The sequence below is a fragment of the Culicoides brevitarsis genome, chromosome 2 (assembly GCF_036172545.1).
Source record: "Culicoides brevitarsis isolate CSIRO-B50_1 chromosome 2, AGI_CSIRO_Cbre_v1, whole genome shotgun sequence".
Classification (NCBI taxonomy): Eukaryota; Metazoa; Arthropoda; class Insecta; order Diptera; family Ceratopogonidae; genus Culicoides; species Culicoides brevitarsis.
In genome coordinates, this window is record NC_087086.1 from 34,147,190 (window position 1) to 34,170,386 (window position 23,197).

A 23,197-nucleotide genomic window follows, 5' to 3' on the forward strand; every position below is an offset into this window, starting at 1 on the left:
TTTAAAAAAAATAAATTTATTTCAGAATAAAAATTCGTTCAAAAAATCCATCAAATTTAAAAAAAATTATTTAAAAACTTCAGAAGAAAAATAATCTATTAAAATTAAATTTCATTTTAAAAAATTACTTTTCAACTCCCAATTGTTAAAATTGCAACCGTTACTCCCATAACGACTTTCGATCCAAAAACGTCAAAAATTGCTTCACAAAGACCAATTCATGCCGAAAGTAATAAAAAAATATATTAAATCAGTCATTCACTTTTTTTTTCATCAAATTAATTTAAATAAAAAAAAATATTATACAACGACACGATTTTACCGCTCTTTTTCGGAACTTTACCGAAATTGCATCGAATTGTTTGACAATCAGCGGCATCGCATGTGTTTATGTGCACGCGGATCGAAATCGAACAAATTTGTAATAAAAATAGATTTGCGCTATTTATAGGAGAAAAATACAAATCAAATTTACACACGGAAAAATCGAAGTATTTAGACCGCGATGCATGTGTGAGTCTCCTTCTTCTTCTTCCTCCGAGAGATAATTTTTTTTGTTTCGATTATTATTGTTTCTGTATTTATTATTTGTTTTGTAATCACTCTCTCTCTTTTCTCGGGTAAATACAAAAAAAAAATGAAAAGAGTTGCGAATGTGTTTGCAGCAACGACAAATTGAGACAAATTTCACGCGCAAGACGTACAGCGAGAATTGCATTGAAAGACATGCATGATTAGCCTTGAAATTTTATTTTTATTCTTTTTTTTTTATTGTAAACATTTTTTTCATGTGTGATAATTGTACTTGGGGTATTTTTTTCAACGCAATTTTTTTTTTGGTATGCGAAAAGGAAGCGGATTTAATGAATTTTTAAGATTTTTTCACTCTGATTCAATAAAAATTGCAAAAATGCCTTTAATTCATTGATTTTTTTATCAACAATTTTTTAATAAATAAAATAAATTTTTTAACTTTTTTTAACGAATAAATTATTCAAATTATTTTGACAGTTAAAAAATTGACAGATGTCAAAAATTATTGTTATTTGAATAATTAAATTTAAAAAAAAAAATAAATAAATATTTTTAAAAAATTAAAAGTAATTTTTTTTTACATTTTTATTCTTAAAACAATAAATTCCAAGTATTTAAATTACGAAACAATTAAAAATTATTAAATAATTTCAAATGTCATAAATTTGACATTTAAAATATTTGACAGTTTGTTTTTCATGAAATATAAATTTTTTTTAAAAAATTAAAAATAATAGTAATTTTTAAAAATATAAAAAAATAAAAAAAATTATCTAAAAAATGAATTTTATTAAAAATTATGACAGCTGTCAAATTTTTGACAAGAAAAAATGACAGAATCTAATTTATAAACACTTTTTTGTCAACTATGAAGAAATTTAATCCTTTAAAATATACAAAAAAATATGATTTTATTCATATTTAGGTCAAATTTTAGGTCAAATGTCATTATTTTGACAGTTCTGAAATTTGACAGTTAAATTTTTTTCAATAAAAATATTCAAAAAGGAACTAAAAATTTATTATTCGAATCAAACTTTGAAGAAAAAAAATTATAAAATTGCTTAAAAAGTGAGGTTAAAAAACATATTAACTGTCAACCTGTCAAATTTTTTTTAGAAATGTCAAAACTTTGACATTTGATGTCATAAAATTCTTTTTAATCAAAATTTTTGTTATTTTTTCATTAAAATTAATCAATTTAATGTCAATAAAATTTAAAAACAAAACATCAACTGTCAAAATGTGAATTGTCAAATTTTTCAACTGTCAAAAAAAAAACAATTTAAAACCAGTGATCGCGTCATTTCTCAATATTCGATCAAACATCGTAGAACAAAACAAAAAAAAACTGCACACCTGGTTGTTCTGGTTCGTCGTGAGTTTTTATTTTTTGTTCTACGTATGCACTTCTCTCATGCACTCTCACACAACGACAATATTTTTATTTTATTATATTTTACATTTCAATGTCATTTTTGTTGTTGTTTCGCGCAAAAAGGCAAAACTAAACTGCGATTTGCATTCTGGCTGTCCCTTTGTGTTGCGACTTTTGCTCAACGACGTTGATGACGATGACGATTGTCGCGTCTCGTGGTCGCTTTGCTTCGGTATAGGTCAGTGCAAGATCATTTTCGAATTTTTTTAAAATTGATTTTCAGATTTTTTTTTTGCATTTCGATATCACGAGAATCTCTCGTCGTTTGTCGTCGTCGTCGTCGTAGGAAATTGAGGAGCCGTAGACACGTGAGAGTCTCCTTTTGTCATCGATTTGTCGATGGACATGCGCAAATTCCTGCCTTAGAAAAGTGATGAAGAAGCGAACGAACGATCGGAGCGCGTGTCTGTGTGCGTTCCGAGTGCCGTATATAGAAATGTAGAACATTTTGTGTGAATCAAGTCTTTTTTTTTTGCACGTACAGGCGAGAAGTAGGCAAAAAAGAGAGCAAGGTGCCGTGCGTATTCGTAACATATGTGTCGTAGATTACATTAACAAAAACACGGAGAGATTGTGTGTGATACACAAAAATATTGTTATTGGGTGTTGTTTTACGACTTTATATATCAATAAAATTGCCGGCAACTGATTTTTTTTTTGTGTTTCGTCGACGACGATTTTTTTTTTTTTTTTGTGGTTAGAGGGAAGCAAATTTTTGGTTGTTTCGCCGAAAATCCGCGAATAATTCATGACAAAAAAAAATGACAAAATATCAATAAAGTCGCGTAAAACCAGACAAATTATTAGTAAAGTACATATTCAAACGTTTTTTTTTGCACAAAAAAAAACTGAGAATGGCGCGCGTTAATTTTTTTGTGTCTCGTTTGAGCAAATAACAAAAAAATGAAGCTTTTGAACGATTTTTTTTGTGCTGTGAGGCAATGTGGATGCAATGTAAATAAGAAGAAGGACATTTTTAGTTGTTGTCAAAGGAGTAGGAAGGAGGAATGTACATTACGGAAATGTAAATATCGATCGTTTTTAGTTGAATTTGTGAAGTGAGGAGATATTAAAAGTTTATTTTCATAAGAGAATTTTAGTTTTTTGTTCGTTATTTTTGTTAAAAGGAATTTTTTTTTTTTTTCGATTTTTTAGAGAATTTTTAAAGAAACTTTTTATATTTAGGGGAAAAATTTTAAAATTTCATAAATTTTTTGACATTTCATAAAATTTTTAGAAGAACTTTTTTAAAAAAAAATTTGTATTTTTTTGGATGAATTTTTATAAATTTTTAAAGAACTTGGGACAAAATATTGAGAATTTTTAGGAAGTTTTTATTTAAAAAAAAATTTTGACGCAGAAAAATATTCGAAAATTTTCAAAAATTTCTCTAAATATTTCAAGAAAATTATTTCGAAATTTTGTGATAATTTTTGGAAAAATTTGAAGGAATTCAATTTTTTTTTGATAATTTTAGATAAAAAAAAATTTAACTTAATTTTAAAAATCATTTTGAAGTTAATTTTAAAATTTAAAATGATTTTAAAAAATTTCTTCAATTTTAATTTATTTTATTTTAATTAAATTTTGTTTTATTTAATTTATTTTAATTTTATTTTAATGAAAAAAAAAAATTAATAAATTAAATTTGACGAATTTTTTTTTTATTTCAAGTTAGAAATCATTTAAAATTTTAAAATTAAATTAAATTTTTTTATCTAATATATATTTTTTTAATATATTTTTTTAAATTATATATTTTTTTTATTTATTAATTTTTAGTGTTGTATTATCAAAAAAAAAAAAAAAATAAATAAAAAAAATAAAAAAAAAATAAAATTCCTTCAAATTTTTCAATTTTAATTTTAATTAAAAAATAATTAAATAATTTTTTAAAAAATATCTCAAGTAAATAAAATTTCCTTATTGAAAATTTAGAATTAAAAATTATCATCAATTTAATATTAATAAAATTAATTATTTTATTATTTATTTTTTAAAAACCAACTTAATTAAATTTTTCGATTTTCTTGAAAAATCATAAAAAAAATAAAATTTTTTTTATTAAACCTTGAACATTTTTGGGCACAAAAACGAAAGCTTTTCCTTTAAACGAGCAAAAAACTCCACAATTTCTCAGTTTTTATGTCTCCTCCTTACAAATTCAGCACAAAAAACGAGAATTTTCTCATAAAACACATCGTTGCTTCGATCACTCTCTTCATCGCAAGACACCACACATAAGCATAACTTGTCCCTATTTTATGCATATTATAACAACTTGCTACTCCATATGTGCAGAAATAAAAAAAAACCCGAACACACACACAGGTTGCTGCTCAACTCTTTTTCTCGTGTGTTTGATGTGCCTTATTGTAACTTTTTGTTGTTCGTTTTCTTCTTATTTTGTGGGCGGACTTGTTGTTTCGTCTTTCCTTTTCTTCTAGCATTCTCCCAAAAAATAAAAAAAATAATTACAAAACAGGTTACTTACCGGATGACTTGAGAAGTTCAGGCGCAACTAAATCCGTCAAATCGGGCTCTTCGCCGTACCAAAAGATCCAGAGCTCCTTGGCGGCGGTCAGGGAGAGCGGCGGATGCGTGACACTTGTCGGCTGTTGCAGCGACAATTCGAGAAAATTTGCCGGATCGGGATCCGGTTTGGGCGCCGCAACACGACGCCACACACACAGTATATCTACAGCAAGGCATTTTGAATAAGAACGTAACACCGGATCGTCGAGCGGATCGCTAGACGCATTTAGTCTCTCAACTTGTACCAATTTACGCCATTTTATGCCGCACAAATCGGTCTGAAAAGGAAAAAAAAAATTTTTTAGTTAAAATGTCTGGTTAACGACCCTGATCAGATGCAAAGTCAACATATATATGTGAATGGATGACGTAAAGTTTTCCCCTTTTTACTAAATTTTGTGTTTCAGTTTTCTTTTTTCATTACAGAAACATACAAACAATTAGCAGTTATCCCTTGTATTTTAGATAAATCATATCATAAACACATTTCAAGTACAAAACACTTTTTTTTTTCCTCAAATTCATGGGAAAAAAATATCCATCGATACACAGCATCTCGAGGAATATCGACCCTATACGGCGAGCATTGCAGACACGTGTCTCCCATACATGCACGTCGTACAGCAGCAAAACTCTCTCACACACGCTCTCTCGCGACGAGTAATGGTAATGGGTATAGGCTGTTGCTTCTTTGCATTTATTATGACTAACTCGCAGGTAGGTACGTCGACATCGGAATACGACGACGCGTGTGCATTGATAAAATTTTCGTGCCCCACAACTACATTGATAAAAATTTTATAAACAAAAGGTTGTCGTCACATGTATCGTACAGAGAAAAATGAGAGAGAGAGAATAATTTTTGTATACGGTCTAATCCTGTATGTATTACGTACAAATACAATCACAGACCGAAAAAATCGACTAAAAATGTCATTACGTAGCTGGTGTGTTTTTATTTATGTTTACTTTTTACGCCAGATGTTATTCCGAACGCATGCGAATGTTCTCTCTCTCTCTCTCATTTTTCTCGTTCGCCCTCTAGTGGTGATCGTTACAGTAGTATTAGTGCAAACAGGGTCCATACCGTATATGCTGTACAGATATCGGCAATCCTACATTTTTTTCATCGTTGTCTGTTGTTGCGAGCCGAGTTACGTTATAAATAAGTATTAATATAATAACAATCATGTACTAATAAAATAATAATAAATAGTAATTTTTGTGAGATTTTTTGATGATGATGATGATGAGGAGGAAAAGAAGCCGATATTTTTTAAAGCAAATGCAAAAATGTTAAATGGAACGGTACAACCTCTCACTTTAAACATTTTTTTTAAGCTATGACTTTGTATGGAACTTAATGAAAATAACGGCGTTCAATTCATTCATCTCTTTATATTAAAACATTGCATTGTTTTACAGTTTTTTTTTTATTTCTGCTCGACTTCAACTTGCAGCAAACAATGAATAAAAATGAATGAAACGGCATTTCGTAACATTTCCTAATTCGAGAACTATCGATGAGCAAAGGCGGGGAAGTTAAGGGGGCACATACCTCCCCCTTGTAAACTTAAAATTCAATAAAACTTTTATGGCAAAAAGATTTTTTTGCATAGGTTCGCCCCTCTTTGTAGGATCCGTCTATGAATCGTATGTAAATTTGAAACAAAAAACAATTTTTTTTCATGTAACTGCGATGTAACTTTTCGCAAATAAAAAATAAACAACAACAACTAATACAACAAAACAACTAAAAACATGAAAAAAAGTGAAAGTTACGTAAAATTTTGTTTACAGCTAACGGCCTAAAATGGCATTCAATTGAAAATTTAAAAGAAACTCAATTTTTTTTCTTTTAACTCAATATTTACAAAATTTTAACTTGATTTTAACTCTGTCTAAACATTTAAAAAAAAATTTGGGGTAGAAAAAGGGAGGCACTTTGCACGTCATTTCATGAACCATGAATCCTCAGCGATAAAACTCAACAATGGAGAACAAACTCCCATAAGTTTTGAGCTAATTTTACACTCTCTACTGGAAAATATTCGAAATCGGTGAGTTTTGTTAGAAGCCGCATGCGCTTCATTCATCGTCGTCGTCACAAGTAGTAGTAAGTAGGTATGGAATAGACAAAATTTCCGATACATGATGCACGCATGGGGAGGACGAATATAAAAAACTGAATGAAAAAAACGGAGTAAGAATAATAACAAAAAATGATATTTGCAGTAGGTTCATACAGTCAAAAAGGAAAAAAAAACGAAGGAAATCATCAAGTGTTTATGATATTACTTGTTTGTACTTTGTAATACAAAAAACATGAAAGGATTAGTCCTTTTTGCTGTCATGTTTTTTTCTTCTTATACTTTGTACATGTGTTGGTCTTTTCGTAATCTTTTCGAAAAATAATGGTCGATCCCAAAAACGTCACAGTACATAACTCCGTTTAGCAGGTAATTTTATAGGCTATGGGATCATCATCCTCCTCATCATAATCATTTTGTGGTTTCGCCAAGGTAACGTCTTTCTTAGAACGGAAATTTTTGATGGCCTTGAAAGTTCATGCCCCTTTCCACAACTTTGCTTACTCAACACTTCCCCCTTTTTACTTCCACATTTCTTATCAACCGCGATGAAAAATTCAATTTCCATCTTTCTTATCAGCTTTTAGATTGGATGACTGTGGATTGATACGTCATTCGTATAAATACTATCAGTTCTACTAAATACTGACCGACCATAACAACACACGCTCTCACATGTGATGTAGAAATAGATATAGGTGCTTTATATGACGCAATTAATAAACAAAAGTAAACAATTAAAATTTAGTTTAATTTAAGCTTGGGACGTCATTTGTTTTTCGAAATTATTGAAAAATAGATTCTGAATCATAGTGATTCATATTTTTTCGTTTTTATCATAAAAAACATGATAAACGAATCATCTTTCAGAGAAACCAACGAACAATTTCCTACAATACAACGCAAAAAAGGTACTTGTTAAGTAAAGCAGAAAAAAGTGTTTTAATAATAATAATGAAGGCGCACATACAGTACACATGTAACATGTACAAACATCGAGAGTTACCTTCTAAAAAAGTATCATGCAAACTAACATTTTTATTTCATTTTATAATCGGCTGCAAAAGATCTAAGCATGAGATAGACTCTTTTTTTTTGCCGTGTACAAAAAAGAGCATACCGTGCAAATGTATTGGTAACGACGTTTAGAGAATCGATCATTAATTTCGTGTACATAACGAAAACCATGTATAGTCGTCGAGAAATAAAAGAGAATATTCATGAAATTGAGCATATTCAATAAATATATCTTCTAAGTACAAAATATATGTACAGGAGGAGGCAAAAGGCAGGCAACGAATATACAAAACAATAATAGACATGATTTTTCTGTGTGTATCGACCGTGTTGTATATTTACTTGGATGTCCTACTTTCAATCGAATGCCGCACACACATTTACTCACGCTCTCTCTCTCTCTCTCTTGATTTTTTTTTTCAATGTACTGAGGTACCTACTTATGTGACGACAGCACGATGATATTATTATTATTATATAGTCAATGTGAAATATAAAAAGTATGAAAAAAAAAATTTATCATTTAAAAAAGTTTCTAGTTTTTTTTTCTTGTAGGTTTTGGTTTAAATGTTTGTGTATTATTATTGTTTAAGTTTATTATTATTATAGTTTTCATTGCTTGATATGTTCTTCTTTTATTTTATAAAATTTAACATTTTTTTTTCTTTCAATGTACATGTATGATTTTTTTTAGCTACTGGTCGTTGTGTCATGTTTGTAGAACAACGCAGTGTGAGGTGTTTTATATAGTATGAAGTATCATGTACATAAGTAGTAGAGTAGAGTTAATTTGTTGTTTTCAGTATTTCATTGTCATTTCATTAATAACATTTTTTTCATTTGGTACAATGATACGATTCCGTTTTGCATTGAAAAAAAGGGTATTTTTGTAAACGAGATTTTTGTTTGTGAATTGTTAAGTGATCAGAAGATTCGCAAGTTGAATGGGTTTGAGATTTTGTTGGAGGTTTTGACACACAGAAGATCCTCAGATCGAAACTTGTGAAAAGCTTAAGAGCCTTCGTTGAGAGCTTTGGGCTTCATTGAAAGTTTTTGACACACAGAAGATCCTCAGATCGAAACTTTAGAAAAGCTTAAGAGCCTTCGTTGAGAGCTTTGGGACTTCATTTAAAGTTTTTGACACACAGAAGATCCTCAGATCGAAACTTTGGAAAAGCTTAAGAGCCTTCGATGAAATTGTCTGACACACAGAAGATCCTCAGATCGAAACTGAGACTTCATTAAAATTGTCTGACACACAGAAGATCCTCAGATCGAAACTTTGGAAAAGCTTAAGAGCCTTCGGTGAGAGCTTTGAGACTTCATTAAAATTGTCTGACACACAGAAGATCCTCAGATCGAAACTTTAGAAAAGCTTAAGAGCCTTCGATGAATTTGTCTGACACACAGAAGATCCTCAGATCGAAACTTTGGAAAAGCTTAAGAGCCTTCGATGAAATTGTCTGACACACAGAAGATCCTCAGATCGAAACTTGTGAAAAGCTTAAGAGCCTTCGTTGAGAGCTTTGGGACTTCATTGGAAGTTTTTGACACACAGAAGATCCTCAGATCGAAACTTTGGAAAAGCTTAAGAGCCTTCGTTGAGAGCTTTGAGACTTCATTGGAAGTTTTTGACACACAGAAGATCCACAGATCTAAATAACTTCTTAAAATAGAAAATTTTTCCAAGTAGCCCCCTTACTGCGATTTTGGATTGCACAGTAAGAAGATGCCATATACCGCTACAAATCACAACAAACTTTTTCCACTGTTTTTCTTTAGTCAAACACGATCATAGATACTATTTGTGCACTGTGCTGTGGTAAATTTAACTTTTTTTTTTCTTCGCAGTCATAATTTTTCAGTCCATTCCATTCCATGTTAATAATATAATATAATAATAATAATGAGAATATTATTGCAGCAGCAAAAAAACTTAAATAAATTATAAATTTTACAATAACATAATATACACTACACTCCCGTATCGTATGGCACTTATAAATAATAATATATTGCATGTGTATAGATATATGTATTTTATACTTGATATATCTGTATATTTATATGCGAGAGTAGAGAGTTGAACAACATACCAAGGCAAAAAAGTTTGTGTGGCAATCCTCCAAACTTGCGCCGTTAGTTTGGCTTTGATGCGTCATAGTTGCTGCTTTTGTATTAATCTTTTTATCATTTTCACTTTTCAAGACACAAATTTAGTTAGAAACAACTTCCTTTTCACTGATTTACTTAATTTTCATTAGATGATAAAATATTTCAATAACTTTTATAACTTTTTTTCTTCTGTATGAGCTTATCTTGCGTATGTATGTTGGGTATGCTATACTGTATATGTATGTATGTACGTAGGACTTGTATTGTACGACGACGACACGAATTGTTGCTTTTTTTCACTATTATTTTTTTTTGTTACATTTATTTTTATTTTTCTCAATTTTTTCGGACACTTTTTCCGCGATTTGCCGTTTTTGTGATTTTCTGCGGATTTTTTTGCTTCACTCTCGGTGTTACACGGCTTGTACTTGTATTTTTTAATATTATTTTTACATTACACGAAGATTTCACCTTCACGTCCCACAGTGCTTTTAAATAATCGAAAAAGACGCTCACACATTGATTTTGTGTTGTTGTGTGTATATTAACTCGACGTCGACGACGGGGTCTACTCTCAGTTACACTCGCGCTCTGTATGTCTCTGTGTGTGTCGATTAGTCGATTATTATTATTATATTGTTAAAAGTGCACACACAGGTTCCCGACTGACGACGACGACGACGACGACGACTTGGTTGTGTGTGCGAGACGGAGAGATGGATGCACTTATGCTGTGTAAGTGTTGGTCGTCGCGCGTACACAGCTACTGCTCGTAAACTTGATTCACTTTATAATGTTATTATTGTATATTTTTCGCACACACACGTTAGCTTTTCTTTTTCTTCTTATTCTCTCGTGCCGAGAATGTTTGATGAATGCCCGTTGTCGTCGCTCGCTCACTGTATCTGTACTGTATCCAAAAAACGCACACAATCAAGCGATTCTACTATTTCTCGTGTGTGTGTGTATATAGCGTTTTTTGTGTATATGTGTGTGCTTTATATAGATATATAGTTGTATATAGTAGTATGGAGTATATGATGTACACATAAAAAATTTTCTACTTAAAAATTTTATTTTCGTTGATTTTGCTCAATTTCCGTAGATTTTTCGCGAATTTCTTATGCTTTTCCGATAGTTTTCACACTTTTCTGTTTAATTTACATATTTTCACGATTATTTTCATTGTAATTATGTACTTTTTTGATTTTTTTTCTATGCACTCCCGACTACCGTTTAGAAAGCGAGAGAATTCACTATCGTCGTAAACATTTGACAGCTAACCTAAAACTGCCAAAGCCATCTGTGTTTTGTTTTGGAAGCTCTGAAATTTTTAAATCGTATTTTTTGCATTTTAAAGAAGAAATTTTCAATTTTAATGATTGAATTTTAAAGATTTTATAATTTTTTAAATTTTTTATGTAGAACTTTTGTTAAAAAATAATTAAAATTTAGAGAAATTTCAGTTAAAAGCCGTTTAGAGAATGAAACCTAATGCAAAATAGAATTTTGTACACACACAGTACAGAATGGCGTATAACTTACATGGCCCAGAGCAGTTTTTATCGTAATACGATCTCGAGTTGATTCGGGTAAAAATCAGATTTTTAATGAATTTGATTTAATTTTAAAATTATTTTTGATACTTTTTAATTTTCTGTAAAGAAAAAAATAAATTAATTTTAAAATATTTTTTTAAAAAATAATTTTAATTTTTTATGAACGATTTTTTAATTACATAAATAGACTTAAAACAATTTTAAATTAATTGAATAAAATTCAAATAGATTAGAATTTTTATTAAATTAACATTTTAAAAATAAAATAATTAGATAAATTATTCGAATATTTTATTTTCTTAAAATTTATTTTTGATTTATTTTATTTGAAAAAAAATCTTAAATTAAAATAGAAAATATTTATGATAAAAAATAATACAAATTTAATAATTTTATAAATAATATAATTTAATAAAATAATTAAATTATTTTTATTCTAATTTTTTTTAAATTTTTATTTAAATATTTAATATTTTTTTTTTAATTTTCAAAATCATTGAAATAAAATATTTTAATTGAAAAAAATCATTAAAATAAAAATGAAAAATTATATTTTTGCATAGAAAAAACCTAAAATTAAAATAATTTAATGATAAAAAAAATTAATAATTAATTAATTTAACAAAATATTTCCTTAAATTAATAAATTTATTCAAAAAATTAAAAATTTTCGCATTAAAATAATTAACGACTTTATTAAAATTCAAAAACCAAACCACTCAAACACAAAAATTTGACATTTCTTTATTTATATTTTTCATCGAGTGTCAAAAAAATGGCAGGAATCTTACGGCATGTTTCCAAGACTTTGCTAAAACAGCAATTTACTGCACAAAATGTGAGTAATTCCTATTAATTTTGTGAGTTTTCAGTTCTTTAGACCTCCATGTCTCGATTTAACATGAAAAATTTCTTTATTTTAACGAAATAATATTAAAATTTCTTAAAAATAATCTCCGATTTTCATCAAATTAATATTTAAAATATTTTTTAGGTCTCTGTGCGTTTTGCTAGCCCCAACAGAATCAAGCCATTTCGAGTGAATAAGCCAAAAGCTCCAGAAAAAGGAGCAAGTATTGAATCTTTTGGCACAAAATTGGAATCCAAAGGGTAAAAATTGAATTTTTTCCTTGAAAATGCTTTTTTACTTAACAAAAAAATTGTTTTTTAGTTATTTACGTCCTCACAAACCTTATGATCCCCCATCGGATGCCAGTTCAAAAGTTCAAGCGATCGCCCAAGAACTAAATGTCACGGAAAAGCTCGGTTCGCCCAAGGAAAAGTTTGAATTTCTCAACAAATGCTTTTTGGCGTTCAATCATATTGTCCCCAATTCAAGATTGCATGAAATTCAAACAGTTGGTAAGAAATTTTTTCATAAAAAATCAAGAAATTTGTTGAAAAATTGATTTTTTCTCGTAGATGACGTCGTAAAATTCTATGAAACGCCTGTAAGTAAGACAGTTCCCTTGGATGCCCTCAAAACGATGGATTTGCCGGAGAATTTGCACGTTCAGTACGAATACCATCGCTTCCATCCCGACACTGACACCATGTTCAATGGGCAAACTGCCTTCCCGAAGAGCCATACAATTGTCACGGGCTTGAAATACAAGAAGAAATATCGTCAGTACGAAGCTAAAATGAGTTGGCCCTAAAAATATTTCCTTTTAACACCCGAAATTAGTCAATAATAAATTTCAAACACAAAAAAAAATTTATTCCGTCATTTTTTCGTCTTCATTCTGTGTGGATTTCAGATTTTCCAGCCACTTTCGCGACACAAAATGCATTTTGAGGTGTTGAATTTTCGATGCCTCGCCATCCCATTCCTGAAATTGCTTAAATTCGACCGGATCGCATAGGTTGGGGAGTTCTAAACCGCCGCCATTGAAGTCTCCCTTCTCTTTTTCCAGCGTAATTTTGATGACAGACTCCCGAGAGGCATGTTGATTGCCGCGTTTCTTGTTGATGCTCTGTTTAATGCTGATTTGTTCGAGTTCGTCATCGAAACGGGCGAGATAATGCTCGATTAGCTCGATGTACATGTCTGGCGTGAGAGGACCTTCGACATCTTCGATGTTTTCGTAGAACCAAAAGAGCTTTTTGCCTTGAATGTTGACTTTGGAAGCATTTCCGATTTTTTTTAGTTGACGATTTTTCGTTCTACAATGAAAATTTTGATAAAAATTAATAAAATTTAGTTAAAAAATTAAGTTTTAAAAAGTACTTTTTGGTTTTTTTGATCAAATTTAATGTTTTTCGACTCTCCGGATGTTTGCATCCAAGAATTTTCTGTGCAAGGCCCTTTCCCTGAAATAAAATTTAAAGAAATTAATTTAAATTTATCAATTTTTGGATGAAAAATTACCATTTTTGTACTTTAATTCTGTTTTTGGACTCGTTAAAGTGCTTTATTTTTGTTTTTATTGTTCGCCACATGCATTTGACGTTTCTGAAGCCCTTCGTGAGTGACCAAAATTACTCGTGAGTTACCTTTTGAAATTTAATTTTATGAATTTTGGTTGAATTTTGAAGCCATTTTCGTCAAAAATTGAATTTTTAAATATTTTACATCAAAATTTTAATTAAAAATTAAAAAAAATAATTAAAATTAAAAATTAATTTTTTTATTAAAAAAAATAATAAAATTAAATTTTTTATTAAAAAAAATAATAAAATTAAATTTTTAATTAAAAAAATAATAAAATTAAATTTTTAATTAAAAAAATAATAATTTTATTTAATTTTTTTTAAAATAATTTTTTTTAATTAAAAATTAAATTAAATAATAAAATAAAATTTTTAATTTAAAATTAAATAAATTAAAAAAATTTAAATTTTTTAATTTAATTTAAATTAAAAAAAATATTAAATTTTTAATTAAATCAAAAATTAAAAATGAAATAAAAAAAAAATAAATTAAATTAAATTTATTTATTTATTTTTTTAAATTTTTTTTTAAATATTTTTCTTTAAATTTTCTTAAAATCAATCAAAACCTCGTTCTCGACACTCGAAATGAACAAAAACGCCTTTCTCTGATACTTCAAGGGCTCTTTTGTCTTTTCATTCAATGTTAGTTCGAAATTTTTCACAATTTCGACAATTCCTCTTTTAACTTGTGCCAAAGCAAAGCGCATTCCCAAACAAATTCTGGGTCCATCGCTGAAAGGTAAGAAGACACAATTCTCTTTGAACTCTCGAGTGCCTCCAGTTTCAGGACTAAAACGTTCGGGATCAAAAATTTCCGGGTTTGTGTAGTAAGCTTCGTCGTTATGGAAGCAATAAATTGGAATATTGCTAAAAAATTGAAGAAAAATGATGAAAAATTAAAGAAATTTTAGGATTTAAGGCTTACACAGTCGTTCCTTTTTTAATTTGAACAGTTTTGTTGTCAGCTAGAGGCAATTCAACGTCTTCGGTAACGAGTTTAGCAACAACTGGGATAGCGGGATGCATTCTGAGGGTCTCTATGGGGTATGAAAATTCATTGAAATCGAAAAAATTGAGTTAAAATGAATTTTTTGGGCAAAAATATGAGACTTACCATTGATGACCATGTCTAAATAAGGCATTTCTTCAACAAAATCGTACGAAAGTTTTCCGTTATGAAGCAAAAAATAGTGTTCGATCTCTTCTCGTAGTCTCAATTGGATCTCAGGATGCTTTGAGAGCTAAAAATTATTAATTTTTATTATTTTTTAATGAAAATTTTAATTTTTCATGATTTTTCGATGAAATTTTCTCTCACCTCATACAACACAAAGAACATAAAAATGCTCGAAGTATCAAATCCATCCAAGAAAAACGTCAATCCGTTCGCTGCTGTGTCTAATCTCGTCGATCCCTTCCTTTGCTGCAAGTCAATCAAGTACTCCAGGTAATCATTTCGCTTCTCGTGACTCGATTCCCGATGAATACACGCATCTTTCATCAATTTCAGGAAAAATTCCTCACTAACGCTGTCCACGTAGCACGTTTTATAGAATTTATTCAAAAATGGAAAGAACGAAATAATTTTCAGCTGAGTCCACATTTTTTCCGACATGATATTCCGCGCTCTGTCAAGCAACAACGGATTTTCTTCGGAAAATGACTCGGCATCGACGCCATAAATGCAGCTCGAGACAACTGTGGATGTGTAGCGGGCCGTTAAATCTCGCACATCGATCGGATTTTGTTGTGCGGTGATGTAAGCGACGAGTTTTTTGCATGCATCTTCGATTATCGGGTATTGGCTTTTGATCTAAAATGGAAAAAATAATAAAATTTATGATAAATCACGAAAAAATCGAAAAATTTATGGGAAATTACTTTAACGACAGAAAATCCAGGCACTAATTCGCCGCGCTTTTCTTTCCATTCGTCACCTTTCAAGTTGAAGGGGTTTCTGCCAAGTAGCTTATCAGTTTGTTTGGTCACCTACAAAGAAGCGTGTAGCAATTAAATGTATTTATTTTGAGATAATAATGAATTTTGCTTGTTTATTTGATTTTTTTTCTAAACAAGTTTCGATTAATAACTTTTTATCTTTATCTACTTGAGACTGTGAATGATGTGTTTTGAAATAATTGCGATTTTGTGAGAAAAATTGACAATTTTTATTTTTTTGTTTAAAATTTTTCGTTTTTTAATTATTTCATTTAATTTTTTTTACAAAAAAATAAAGAATTAAAAAAAATAATAAAAATTTTAAAAGGAAAAAAAATTAAATTCATAAAAAAATTATTGAATTAAATGAAATTTTGAATTAAAAAAATTATTAATTAAATATAAATAAAAAAAAAATTAAATATTAAATTAAGTTATTGTATAATGTGTATTAAAATTAATTAAATAATAGAATTAAAATAAATTTAATAATATTTTAATATGAAAAAATATGAAAATTTCATTCATGGTTTCTGAATTTTTCATAGAGAAAATTAAAATAATTTAAAATATTAATATTAAAAATATTTATACAAAAATTGAGAGAAAAATTTAAAAAAATTACCAAATTTATTTTTTAAAAAATATTTTAAAAAAATCTAATTAAATTTTTTATTTAAAAAAATTAAATAATTCATTCAAAATTTTATAAATTTTTTAAAAATATTTTTTATATAATTTTATTTATTTTAATTAAATAAAATTAATTATTTAATAAATTAATTAATTTAATTTTTTAAATTTAAGGTTATATAAAATTTTTCGATTTTTTGATAAAAAAAAATCAAAATAAAATTCATCAAAATAAATACCTAAATTTTTTCTAATATTTTTGTCCAAAAATTTTATTTTTAAGAAAGTTTAATTTTATTAATTTTTTCGAAAAAATTCGATAAGAAATTTGATTTTTATTCAAAAATAATTTCTTTGTAAAAAAATGGTCAAATTTCTCACAAAATCGCACTTTAAAAAGCCGTAAATGGAATAAAGCGACCTTGTTTTAACACATTTTGATTTAATTTTACATGGGATTTGTTTGTACAAGTGTCTGACTGTCGGAAAAATTTAATTGCAGGTGGATTTAATTAGCAGTTTTAATACTTTTAATGACTTTTCAGATTCTGAAGAGGATTTAATTTATTACTTTTTGTTAATTTTTAATAAATTTTTAGCATTTTCTATTGTTGAAATTTGAGCTTTTCAAACATTTTTAGTTTTTTACGAAAAATTTCACTCTTAATAATTTTTTTAAATTTAACTAATTTCACTTTAATTCTTTTTCTTATCAATTGTCTTAGAAAAAACACAAACAATCACTTTTTTTCGAGTTATGTCACCGAAAATGATAAGAATTTCTTCCAATTCTCACGTAAACCATCAAAATCTCTTACCGGATCGCTAAAATAATTATCCCGGAAGCACTTGAACTTTTGCACGAGAACTTGTTTCACGATTTTTGGATCAATTATCACCAATTGAGGTTGTCTTAGTACAAAAATTCCCACAAAAGGATGCTTAAATCGATATTTTCTGAAAAAAAAATCTTTAAAATTTTAATTTTTGTTAAAAATTAAAAAAAAACTCACCGATAAATATCCGCAAACTCATAAACATAATTTTGCTTGTTATGCCAAACGCTTGGAATGTGTCCCAACCACGAATTCACTTCAGGTCCTGGCACTCCAAGCTTCTTCCAATACGTATAGGGAGATTTTAGGTAGAAATAAAAAGCTGTTAGAACAAAAACGAGCGTTATCAGCAACAAAAACATTTTTACGTGTGTCTCAGTCGGCGGTTGACAAGCAACTAACTTGCTTAATTGTGTGTCTTGTCAAAGGGAAGTTTAGAAAATGCATGAAAATTGAGTAATTTTCAGCGTCATCAGCTATTAAAAGCACGCGATGCATTGAAAAATGCCGTTAAATTGCAATTTCGGCGCCGCTTGTTGAAAAATGAGAGTAACTCACGTCTCGGGAAGCGGCACTCAAACATCTGACTGTCAAAGTACTCAACCAAAAGTTATTTATGAATCATCATAGTAATTAGAAATCATCGTAAAAGTTGTTTTTTCATCAAAATTGTTGGAATTTTTGATAGTTTTTGCTTCCAAAACCCCTTGAAAAATGTGGTCCAGTGGTCCAAATTATACGAAGCTCAAGACAAATTTGAGATTAGCGCAAAATCGGCTAAAATTGTGAGTTTTTGCCTTCAATTCGTAAATTTAATTTAATTTTTCGCAAAATTTTTTTAGACTCGAGAAGAAAAAGACCGAATTGGCTCAGAAATCACGCAAAGAAATCGCTGACTACATCGCCGCCGGAAAAGTCGAACGTGCGCGAATCCGTGTCGAGCACATTATTCGCGAGGATTTCTTGGTCGAAGCGATGGAAATTGTCGAAATGTTCTGCGACTTGCTTCTGGCCCGTTTCGGGCTCATTACGCAAATGAAGGAGCTTGACGACGGCATTTCCGAAGCTGTGGCGTCGCTTATTTGGGTAACGCCGCGATTGCAGGCCGATGTGCAGGAGCTGAAAGTGGTTTCGGATGTTTTTGCGATAAAGTATGGGAAACCTCTCGTGCAGGCAGTTATCGATGGGCAGGGAGACTTGAAGCCAAGCGATAAATTGGTGCACAAATTGGCGATTCAGGCGCCGCCCAAATTGCTCGTCGAGAAATATTTGATTGAAATTGCGAAAGTTTATAATATTGAGTATGAGCCGGATCCGCAAGTGATGTCGCAACGGGATGGCGTGTTGATTGACTTGAGCGGCGGTCCGGGAGGTGCAGTTCCGCCGGCGCCAGGGTTTATGGGATATCCGCAACCTCCTGTTTTTCCGTCGATGCCTGTTATGCCAACGCCGCCATCTTCTGTGCCCTTTAATTATCCGGTAAGAAATTTTTTTTGAGGAAATTATTTTTTTCGAATGTGAAAAATTTCGGAAATTTACTTAAAAAAATTATTTTTATTTAATTTATTTTTTAAATATTAATTTTTAGATTTTTTAAAAATTATTTAATTAATTTTTTAAAAATTATTTAATTTAAAATAAATAATTAATAAGTATTATTAATTCTAGTGAAAATTTATTTTTTTTATTTTTAAAATTTCACAAAATTTTTTTCTTTTTTTTAAATTTTTTTAAATATTTTTTTTCATTCATTTTGTGAAAAATTTAGAAAATTTACTTAAAAAATGTATTTTTATTTAATTTATTTTTAAAATTTTTTTAAAAATTGACAAAAACAGTCAAAATTTTTTCTTCAAATTTTTTAAAATAATTCTAAAAAATTAATTTTTAATATTTTTTTTCTTAAAAATTAAGAAATTTATTTTTAAATTAATTATTTAATTAATTTTAAATTATTTTTAATTTTTTAATTTATTTTTTTTTATTTATTTTTTTTTTGTTAAAATTTTTAAAGAAAATTCAACAAAAGATAAAATTCTTGTTTAAAAAAAATTTTTTTGCCTTTAAAATTAAATGTTTTCATCTTTTTTTTAGCCTCCTGGAGGAAATTCGGGCGGCGGCGGCGGATTTGGAGCATCATCATTACCAACAGCTCCTGCTCCAGAAGTAAGTGCACGTCAATACCCTCGTTTGTACGGTGAAAAGCCAAAACCAGCTGATCAAGGGACTTCCAGCGAAATGGATGACGCTGTCGCAAAATTTTTATCTGAAGAAAAAAGTGACGTTGGACCTCCTCCTTCGTACGATTCCCTTCCATCTGATAGTGTGCCGGTAAGTTTTTTTTTTAATTTTCCCTTTTTTGGTGTCGGTTTATCGCTAGAAAATTAATTTTTGTACATTTTTACTTAAATTCGCTTCATTGGGCTTCTTTGTCGTAAGTTTTTATTAAGAAAAAAAAAATTAAAAAATAATTTTTAATAAAAAATTTCAATTTTAGGCAATGTTCAAACCAACTCCATCTCCACGATCTGCTCCAAATCTCATGCAGGACCTGCCATCCATTCCCACGGATCTACCAGATGTGCCTCAAGACCCGGCAGAACCCACACAATCCGATGACATTGACTTTGACGATCTTTCGCGACGATTTGAGGCACTCAAAAAGAAGAAATAAGACGAATTTTGGAATTATTGAATGGAAAAAAATGATTGTTAACCCATTTATTTTTATATTTACGAGTATTTTATTCATTGTCACATTAAGTTTCTGAACTTTCAAAAGTTTTTCAGAAAAATGCAGCATTTTTCATGGTTTACTGTTAAAAAATCATCAAAAAAGAACAAATAAACGGAGAATTAACTCACAAGAAGAGCGAAATTTGTTAGAAAATTTATCAAAAATATTTTTTTATAGAAATTATAAGATCTTTGGTAAGTAAATTCAATTTTTAAGCATACAGTCGTTGGTTATTCTTTAAATTCTGCATTATGTTGTAAAGGACATTGTCAATGAAGTTGTCGTTGATTCTAGTTTCCCATGTTCTTTCTAAGCTGAAAGCCATAAATAAGTAGATAGTGTTGAAAACTGAAAAAAAATAAAATTTATTTTAAAAAATTAATAAAAAAAAATAATTCATTTAAATAATTAATTAATTTTATTGAAATTCAAATTAAATTTAATTTTTATAAATTTTTATTTTTTAAAAAATATTTTATTTAATTTAATTCAAATTTAATTTAATTTAAATTAAATATTTTTTAAAAAATAAAAATTAATTTAAAAAAAAATAATTTAATTTTTATAAATTTAAAAATGTTAGTTAATTCAATTATATTTAATAAAAATTATTTTTAAATTATTTTTTTTAATAAATAAATTTAATAATGACTAATTAATTTAAAAAAAATATTAAATTTTAAAAATAAAATTTTTAACTTAATTTAATTTTTAAAAAATATGTTTAATTTTATTTAAAATTTAATTTTTTAAAAATTTAACAAATCTTACCTTGAATCAGCGGAATTTCAAAATAGAGATAACAATAATGCAGACACAAAAAGTAGAAAGTAATATAAGAAACAATTTCATACAAAAACACAATGCTGCTGAGATATAAGGAAATTTTCACATTTTCACGTATTTTTTTAATTGCGCCAAAAATCAACAATCCATCGGCAACACTACCAAGCACAGTCATGAATACGAGATCGAAAATTAATTGAAAGCCGGAAAAAGTGTTTCGATCATAATAATTCAAACCTGGAAACGTGACCTTGAAAAAATTTTTAAAAAGCGCAAAAAGTTTTTTAAAGGAACTTACGCCAAATCGGAAAATAAGCACTTCGCAAAAATCGAAAAATCAAGCTACATATTCCGAGATTGATGACTCCAAAGCGCGGGCTGATGGGACAAAAATAGTTCAAACAGCACGAAAACCACATTTTTTGATTTTGTTTTTGGAATTTCCACAGGAGTTAAGATGTCGACGGTGTGAGGTTGCTATGACAACTGCAGAAAATTGCATCGATGCATTTTCGCTCAGAGAGAATTTATTTCTTCTTCTCTCGTTTTTTTTTTAAAGTAGATGAATTTTGTTTATGAAGTTTTTTCAGAACAAAAATTTTTGTTTTGAATATTTTTTTTATTTATTTTAATTTTTTTTCTGAATTAAATTATTTTCAGATAATTTAATAATTTACGATTTGACATTTTTTTAACAATTTGCATGGAAATAATTTTAATAAAAATATTAAAATATTTTTAAATAAATGAAATATTTATTTGTTTATTTTTCAAAACGTAAATTTTTAAAATAAATTAATTTAAAAAAAATTAAATAAATTAATCAATTTTATTTTATTTTTAAATAGTATGTAATTTATTGAATATTTTTTTGTAAATTAAAATTAGAATTATTTTTTTTTAATTTAAATTTTCATAATTTTTTTTTTAAATTAAAATTTGATTATTTTTTTTTAATTAAATTTAAATAAATAAATTTTAATTAATTTTTTTTATTTTTAAATAAAACATTTTTTTTTTAATTTTTACATATATTTTTTTATTACATTTTCTTACAAAGAACAATAATTTTAGTTAATTTTTATATTTTTCTTAAGAAATTTTCATCACATTAATCCATTAATAAAGAATAAATATTTTTTTTATAGATTTAGTGAAGGTTGATTCTCCGCATCGTGTGGAATATAATAAACGACATTATCGAAGTAATGTTTTCTCGTCTGTAATGCCCATGTCCTGTATAAACTATAGGCCATGAACAAGCAGTAAAAATTAAAAACTGAAAAAAAAAATAATTTTAATTCCTCAAAAATCATTAAAAATAAAATTCTTACTAAAAAGAACAACTGAGTCGATATAAAGCGCGACATAATCCAAACCTCCAACTGCAACCAAGAAAATCGAGCTCAACATTTCATAAGTCAACACAACATAACTGATATAAATGTAACATTTCACATTATCCAGAATTTCCTTGATCGCTCCAACAACTAGAAGACCATCAGCAGCACAAGCCAAAATAATTACGAATGCAAAATCAATCCTCAGGAACTCCAAATACGGTTCATCTTGAAAAAGTAAACTCACAATATCTGCAAAAAATGACAATGACCTTGAAATTTGCGTGTAAAATATTTTTTTAAAAGGATATTTACTCATAGATGTCAGTAATCCGGCTCGGACAAGTCGCAGGAGTAAACTGATGATTCCGAGAGCAATAACTCCGCGTCGTGGATCGATGCAGAAGCAACAATTCCATCGCGAAAAATAATCACGCCACATTTAAATGTTTGTTTTCGTGCGATTTTCAGTGACAACTGCAGTGAAAATGCATTTCAAAGTGCAACGTAAGGCATACGGGCGATTTTCTGAGAGAGAATTTTGGGTTTCTCTCATTTTTTGTGAGAATGGAAATCCTTTTTATGCTGATTTTTAAAAACTATTTTAAATTAATTGATAAATAATTAAAAAAAATTAAATTTAATTATTTAGGTTACTTTTAAATTTAATTTGAATTTTTTGCCCCTTGTTTAATTTGAAAAGTAAAAATTTTAATAGAAATTAAAAAAAAAAATAAAAATAATAATTTATTTAAAATTTAAAAATTTTATGTTATGTTATGTTAAAAAAATTTATTTAATTTAAATTTATAAAATTTCAATAATTTTAATTTTAATTTAAAAAAAATCAGTTTAATTTAATTAATTAATTATTTAAAAAATTTAAAATAATTAAATTTTGTTGAATTAATTTTAATTAGAAATTTAATAAATTAGTTGGATTATTTAAGCATATGTTTAAATATTATCAAAATTAATTTTAATTAATTTAATTAATTATTTTAAGATTAATTTTTAACCAATTTATAGTTCAAAATTTTATAAAATAAATTATTTTTTCAGGTTCTGTTAAATAAAATTCAAAAATTATAGTAAATTTACTTTTTTTAAAGCTAAAATTGAAAGAATAAATTTAATTATTTTTTTTTTGAATTTTTTGTAGGAACCTAATTTCAAAGAAATACATTTAAATGATAAGAATTT

The 23,197-nt window shown here is 28.0% G+C and overlaps 6 protein-coding genes and 1 long non-coding RNA gene across 9 annotated transcripts in view; 2 read left to right on the forward strand and 5 right to left on the reverse strand.

Annotated features, from left to right (window-relative positions):
- The window catches only part of LOC134829771 (mediator of RNA polymerase II transcription subunit 13), a 32,397-nt gene extending 21,434 nt beyond the window's left edge, over window positions 1-10,963 (reverse strand). For both annotated transcript variants that reach the window (XM_063843022.1, XM_063843021.1), the window contains exons 1-2: window positions 9,711-10,963; window positions 4,467-4,785 (exon numbers count right to left, since the gene is read on the reverse strand). In XM_063843022.1, coding sequence (XP_063699092.1) covers window positions 4,467-4,785; window positions 9,711-9,776 — 385 coding nt within the window. In that variant the 5' untranslated portion in view covers window positions 9,777-10,963. The remainder of the gene's footprint in view (window positions 1-4,466; window positions 4,786-9,710) is intronic.
- A 1,062-nt stretch (window positions 10,964-12,025) lies between these two features.
- On the forward strand, window positions 12,026-13,005 carry LOC134830101 (large ribosomal subunit protein mL50). The gene is made up of 4 exons (XM_063843472.1): window positions 12,026-12,126; window positions 12,283-12,398; window positions 12,460-12,650; window positions 12,711-13,005. Exons 1-4 carry the CDS (start codon window positions 12,064-12,066, stop codon window positions 12,944-12,946), a joined length of 606 nt encoding a protein of 201 aa, XP_063699542.1. The 5' UTR covers window positions 12,026-12,063; the 3' UTR covers window positions 12,947-13,005.
- Window positions 12,890-13,751, reverse strand: LOC134830102 (translation machinery-associated protein 16 homolog). Its single transcript, XM_063843473.1, has 3 exons — window positions 13,660-13,751; window positions 13,519-13,601; window positions 12,890-13,454 (listed from the first exon to the last, which is right to left on the reverse strand). The coding sequence occupies exons 1-3, from the start codon at window positions 13,660-13,662 to the stop codon at window positions 13,007-13,009; spliced, it is 534 nt and encodes a 177-aa protein (XP_063699543.1). The 5' UTR covers window positions 13,663-13,751; the 3' UTR covers window positions 12,890-13,006.
- Window positions 13,752-14,199: 448 nt separating this feature from the next.
- Window positions 14,200-17,534, reverse strand: LOC134829514 (probable cytochrome P450 28a5). The gene is made up of 7 exons (XM_063842604.1): window positions 17,309-17,534; window positions 17,114-17,252; window positions 15,606-15,713; window positions 15,043-15,537; window positions 14,839-14,965; window positions 14,650-14,761; window positions 14,200-14,591 (listed from the first exon to the last, which is right to left on the reverse strand). The coding sequence occupies exons 1-7, from the start codon at window positions 17,491-17,493 to the stop codon at window positions 14,264-14,266; spliced, it is 1,494 nt and encodes a 497-aa protein (XP_063698674.1). The 5' UTR covers window positions 17,494-17,534; the 3' UTR covers window positions 14,200-14,263.
- Window positions 17,535-17,740: 206 nt separating this feature from the next.
- On the forward strand, window positions 17,741-19,986 carry LOC134830100 (IST1 homolog). 2 transcript variants are annotated; one of them, XM_063843470.1, is made up of 4 exons: window positions 17,741-17,916; window positions 17,974-18,610; window positions 19,226-19,462; window positions 19,680-19,986. In XM_063843470.1, the coding sequence occupies exons 1-4, from the start codon at window positions 17,846-17,848 to the stop codon at window positions 19,803-19,805; spliced, it is 1,071 nt and encodes a 356-aa protein (XP_063699540.1). In that variant the 5' UTR covers window positions 17,741-17,845; the 3' UTR covers window positions 19,806-19,986. The 2 variants fall into 2 exon arrangements, with proteins under 2 accessions (XP_063699540.1, XP_063699539.1); XM_063843469.1 differs by having other exon boundaries at window positions 19,629-19,981.
- An 11-nt stretch (window positions 19,987-19,997) lies between these two features.
- On the reverse strand, window positions 19,998-21,127 carry LOC134830103 (uncharacterized). The gene is made up of 3 exons (XR_010161950.1): window positions 20,953-21,127; window positions 20,640-20,891; window positions 19,998-20,216 (listed from the first exon to the last, which is right to left on the reverse strand). It is a non-coding gene; the product is annotated as an uncharacterized LOC134830103 (long non-coding RNA).
- A 580-nt stretch (window positions 21,128-21,707) lies between these two features.
- LOC134832031 (uncharacterized) lies at window positions 21,708-22,464 on the reverse strand. Its single transcript, XM_063845918.1, has 3 exons — window positions 22,310-22,464; window positions 21,989-22,246; window positions 21,708-21,933 (listed from the first exon to the last, which is right to left on the reverse strand). Exons 1-3 carry the CDS (start codon window positions 22,434-22,436, stop codon window positions 21,797-21,799), a joined length of 522 nt encoding a protein of 173 aa, XP_063701988.1. The 5' UTR covers window positions 22,437-22,464; the 3' UTR covers window positions 21,708-21,796.
- Between the last annotated feature and the right edge of the window lie 733 nt (window positions 22,465-23,197).

What these genes read in the sequence shown, in the direction of transcription:
- LOC134830101 (XM_063843472.1), top strand. Translation starts at nt 12,064, where the DNA reads ATGGCAGGAATCTTACGGCATGTTTCCAAGACTTTGCTAAAACAGCAA. An exon ending in AGCAATTTACTGCACAAAAT is followed by an intron (nt 12,127 to 12,282) that starts GTGAGTAATTCC and finishes AATATTTTTTAG; the next exon opens with GTCTCTGTGCGTTTTGCTAG. An exon ending in ACAAAATTGGAATCCAAAGG is followed by an intron (nt 12,399 to 12,459) that starts GTAAAAATTGAA and finishes ATTGTTTTTTAG; the next exon opens with TTATTTACGTCCTCACAAAC.
- LOC134830102 (XM_063843473.1), bottom strand. An exon ending in TTGATCAAAAAAACCAAAAA is followed by an intron (nt 13,455 to 13,518) that starts GTACTTTTTAAA and finishes TTTTCATTGTAG; the next exon opens with AACGAAAAATCGTCAACTAA.
- LOC134829514 (XM_063842604.1), bottom strand. Translation starts at nt 17,493, where the DNA reads ATGTTTTTGTTGCTGATAACGCTCGTTTTTGTTCTAACAGCTTTTTAT. An exon ending in TGTTCTTTGTGTTGTATGAG is followed by an intron (nt 14,966 to 15,042) that starts GTGAGAGAAAAT and finishes AATAATTTTTAG; the next exon opens with CTCTCAAAGCATCCTGAGAT. An exon ending in TTTAGACATGGTCATCAATG is followed by an intron (nt 14,762 to 14,838) that starts GTAAGTCTCATA and finishes CATACCCCATAG; the next exon opens with AGACCCTCAGAATGCATCCC.
- LOC134830100 (XM_063843469.1), top strand. Translation starts at nt 17,846, where the DNA reads ATGTGGTCCAGTGGTCCAAATTATACGAAGCTCAAGACAAATTTGAGA. An exon ending in GCGCAAAATCGGCTAAAATT is followed by an intron (nt 17,917 to 17,973) that starts GTGAGTTTTTGC and finishes AAATTTTTTTAG; the next exon opens with ACTCGAGAAGAAAAAGACCG. An exon ending in TTCCATCTGATAGTGTGCCG is followed by an intron (nt 19,463 to 19,628) that starts GTAAGTTTTTTT and finishes TTTCAATTTTAG; the next exon opens with GCAATGTTCAAACCAACTCC.
- LOC134832031 (XM_063845918.1), bottom strand. Translation starts at nt 22,436, where the DNA reads ATGTGGCGTGATTATTTTTCGCGATGGAATTGTTGCTTCTGCATCGAT. An exon ending in CGGATTACTGACATCTATGA is followed by an intron (nt 22,247 to 22,309) that starts GTAAATATCCTT and finishes CATTTTTTGCAG; the next exon opens with ATATTGTGAGTTTACTTTTT. An exon ending in CGACTCAGTTGTTCTTTTTA is followed by an intron (nt 21,934 to 21,988) that starts GTAAGAATTTTA and finishes TTTTTTTTTCAG; the next exon opens with TTTTTAATTTTTACTGCTTG.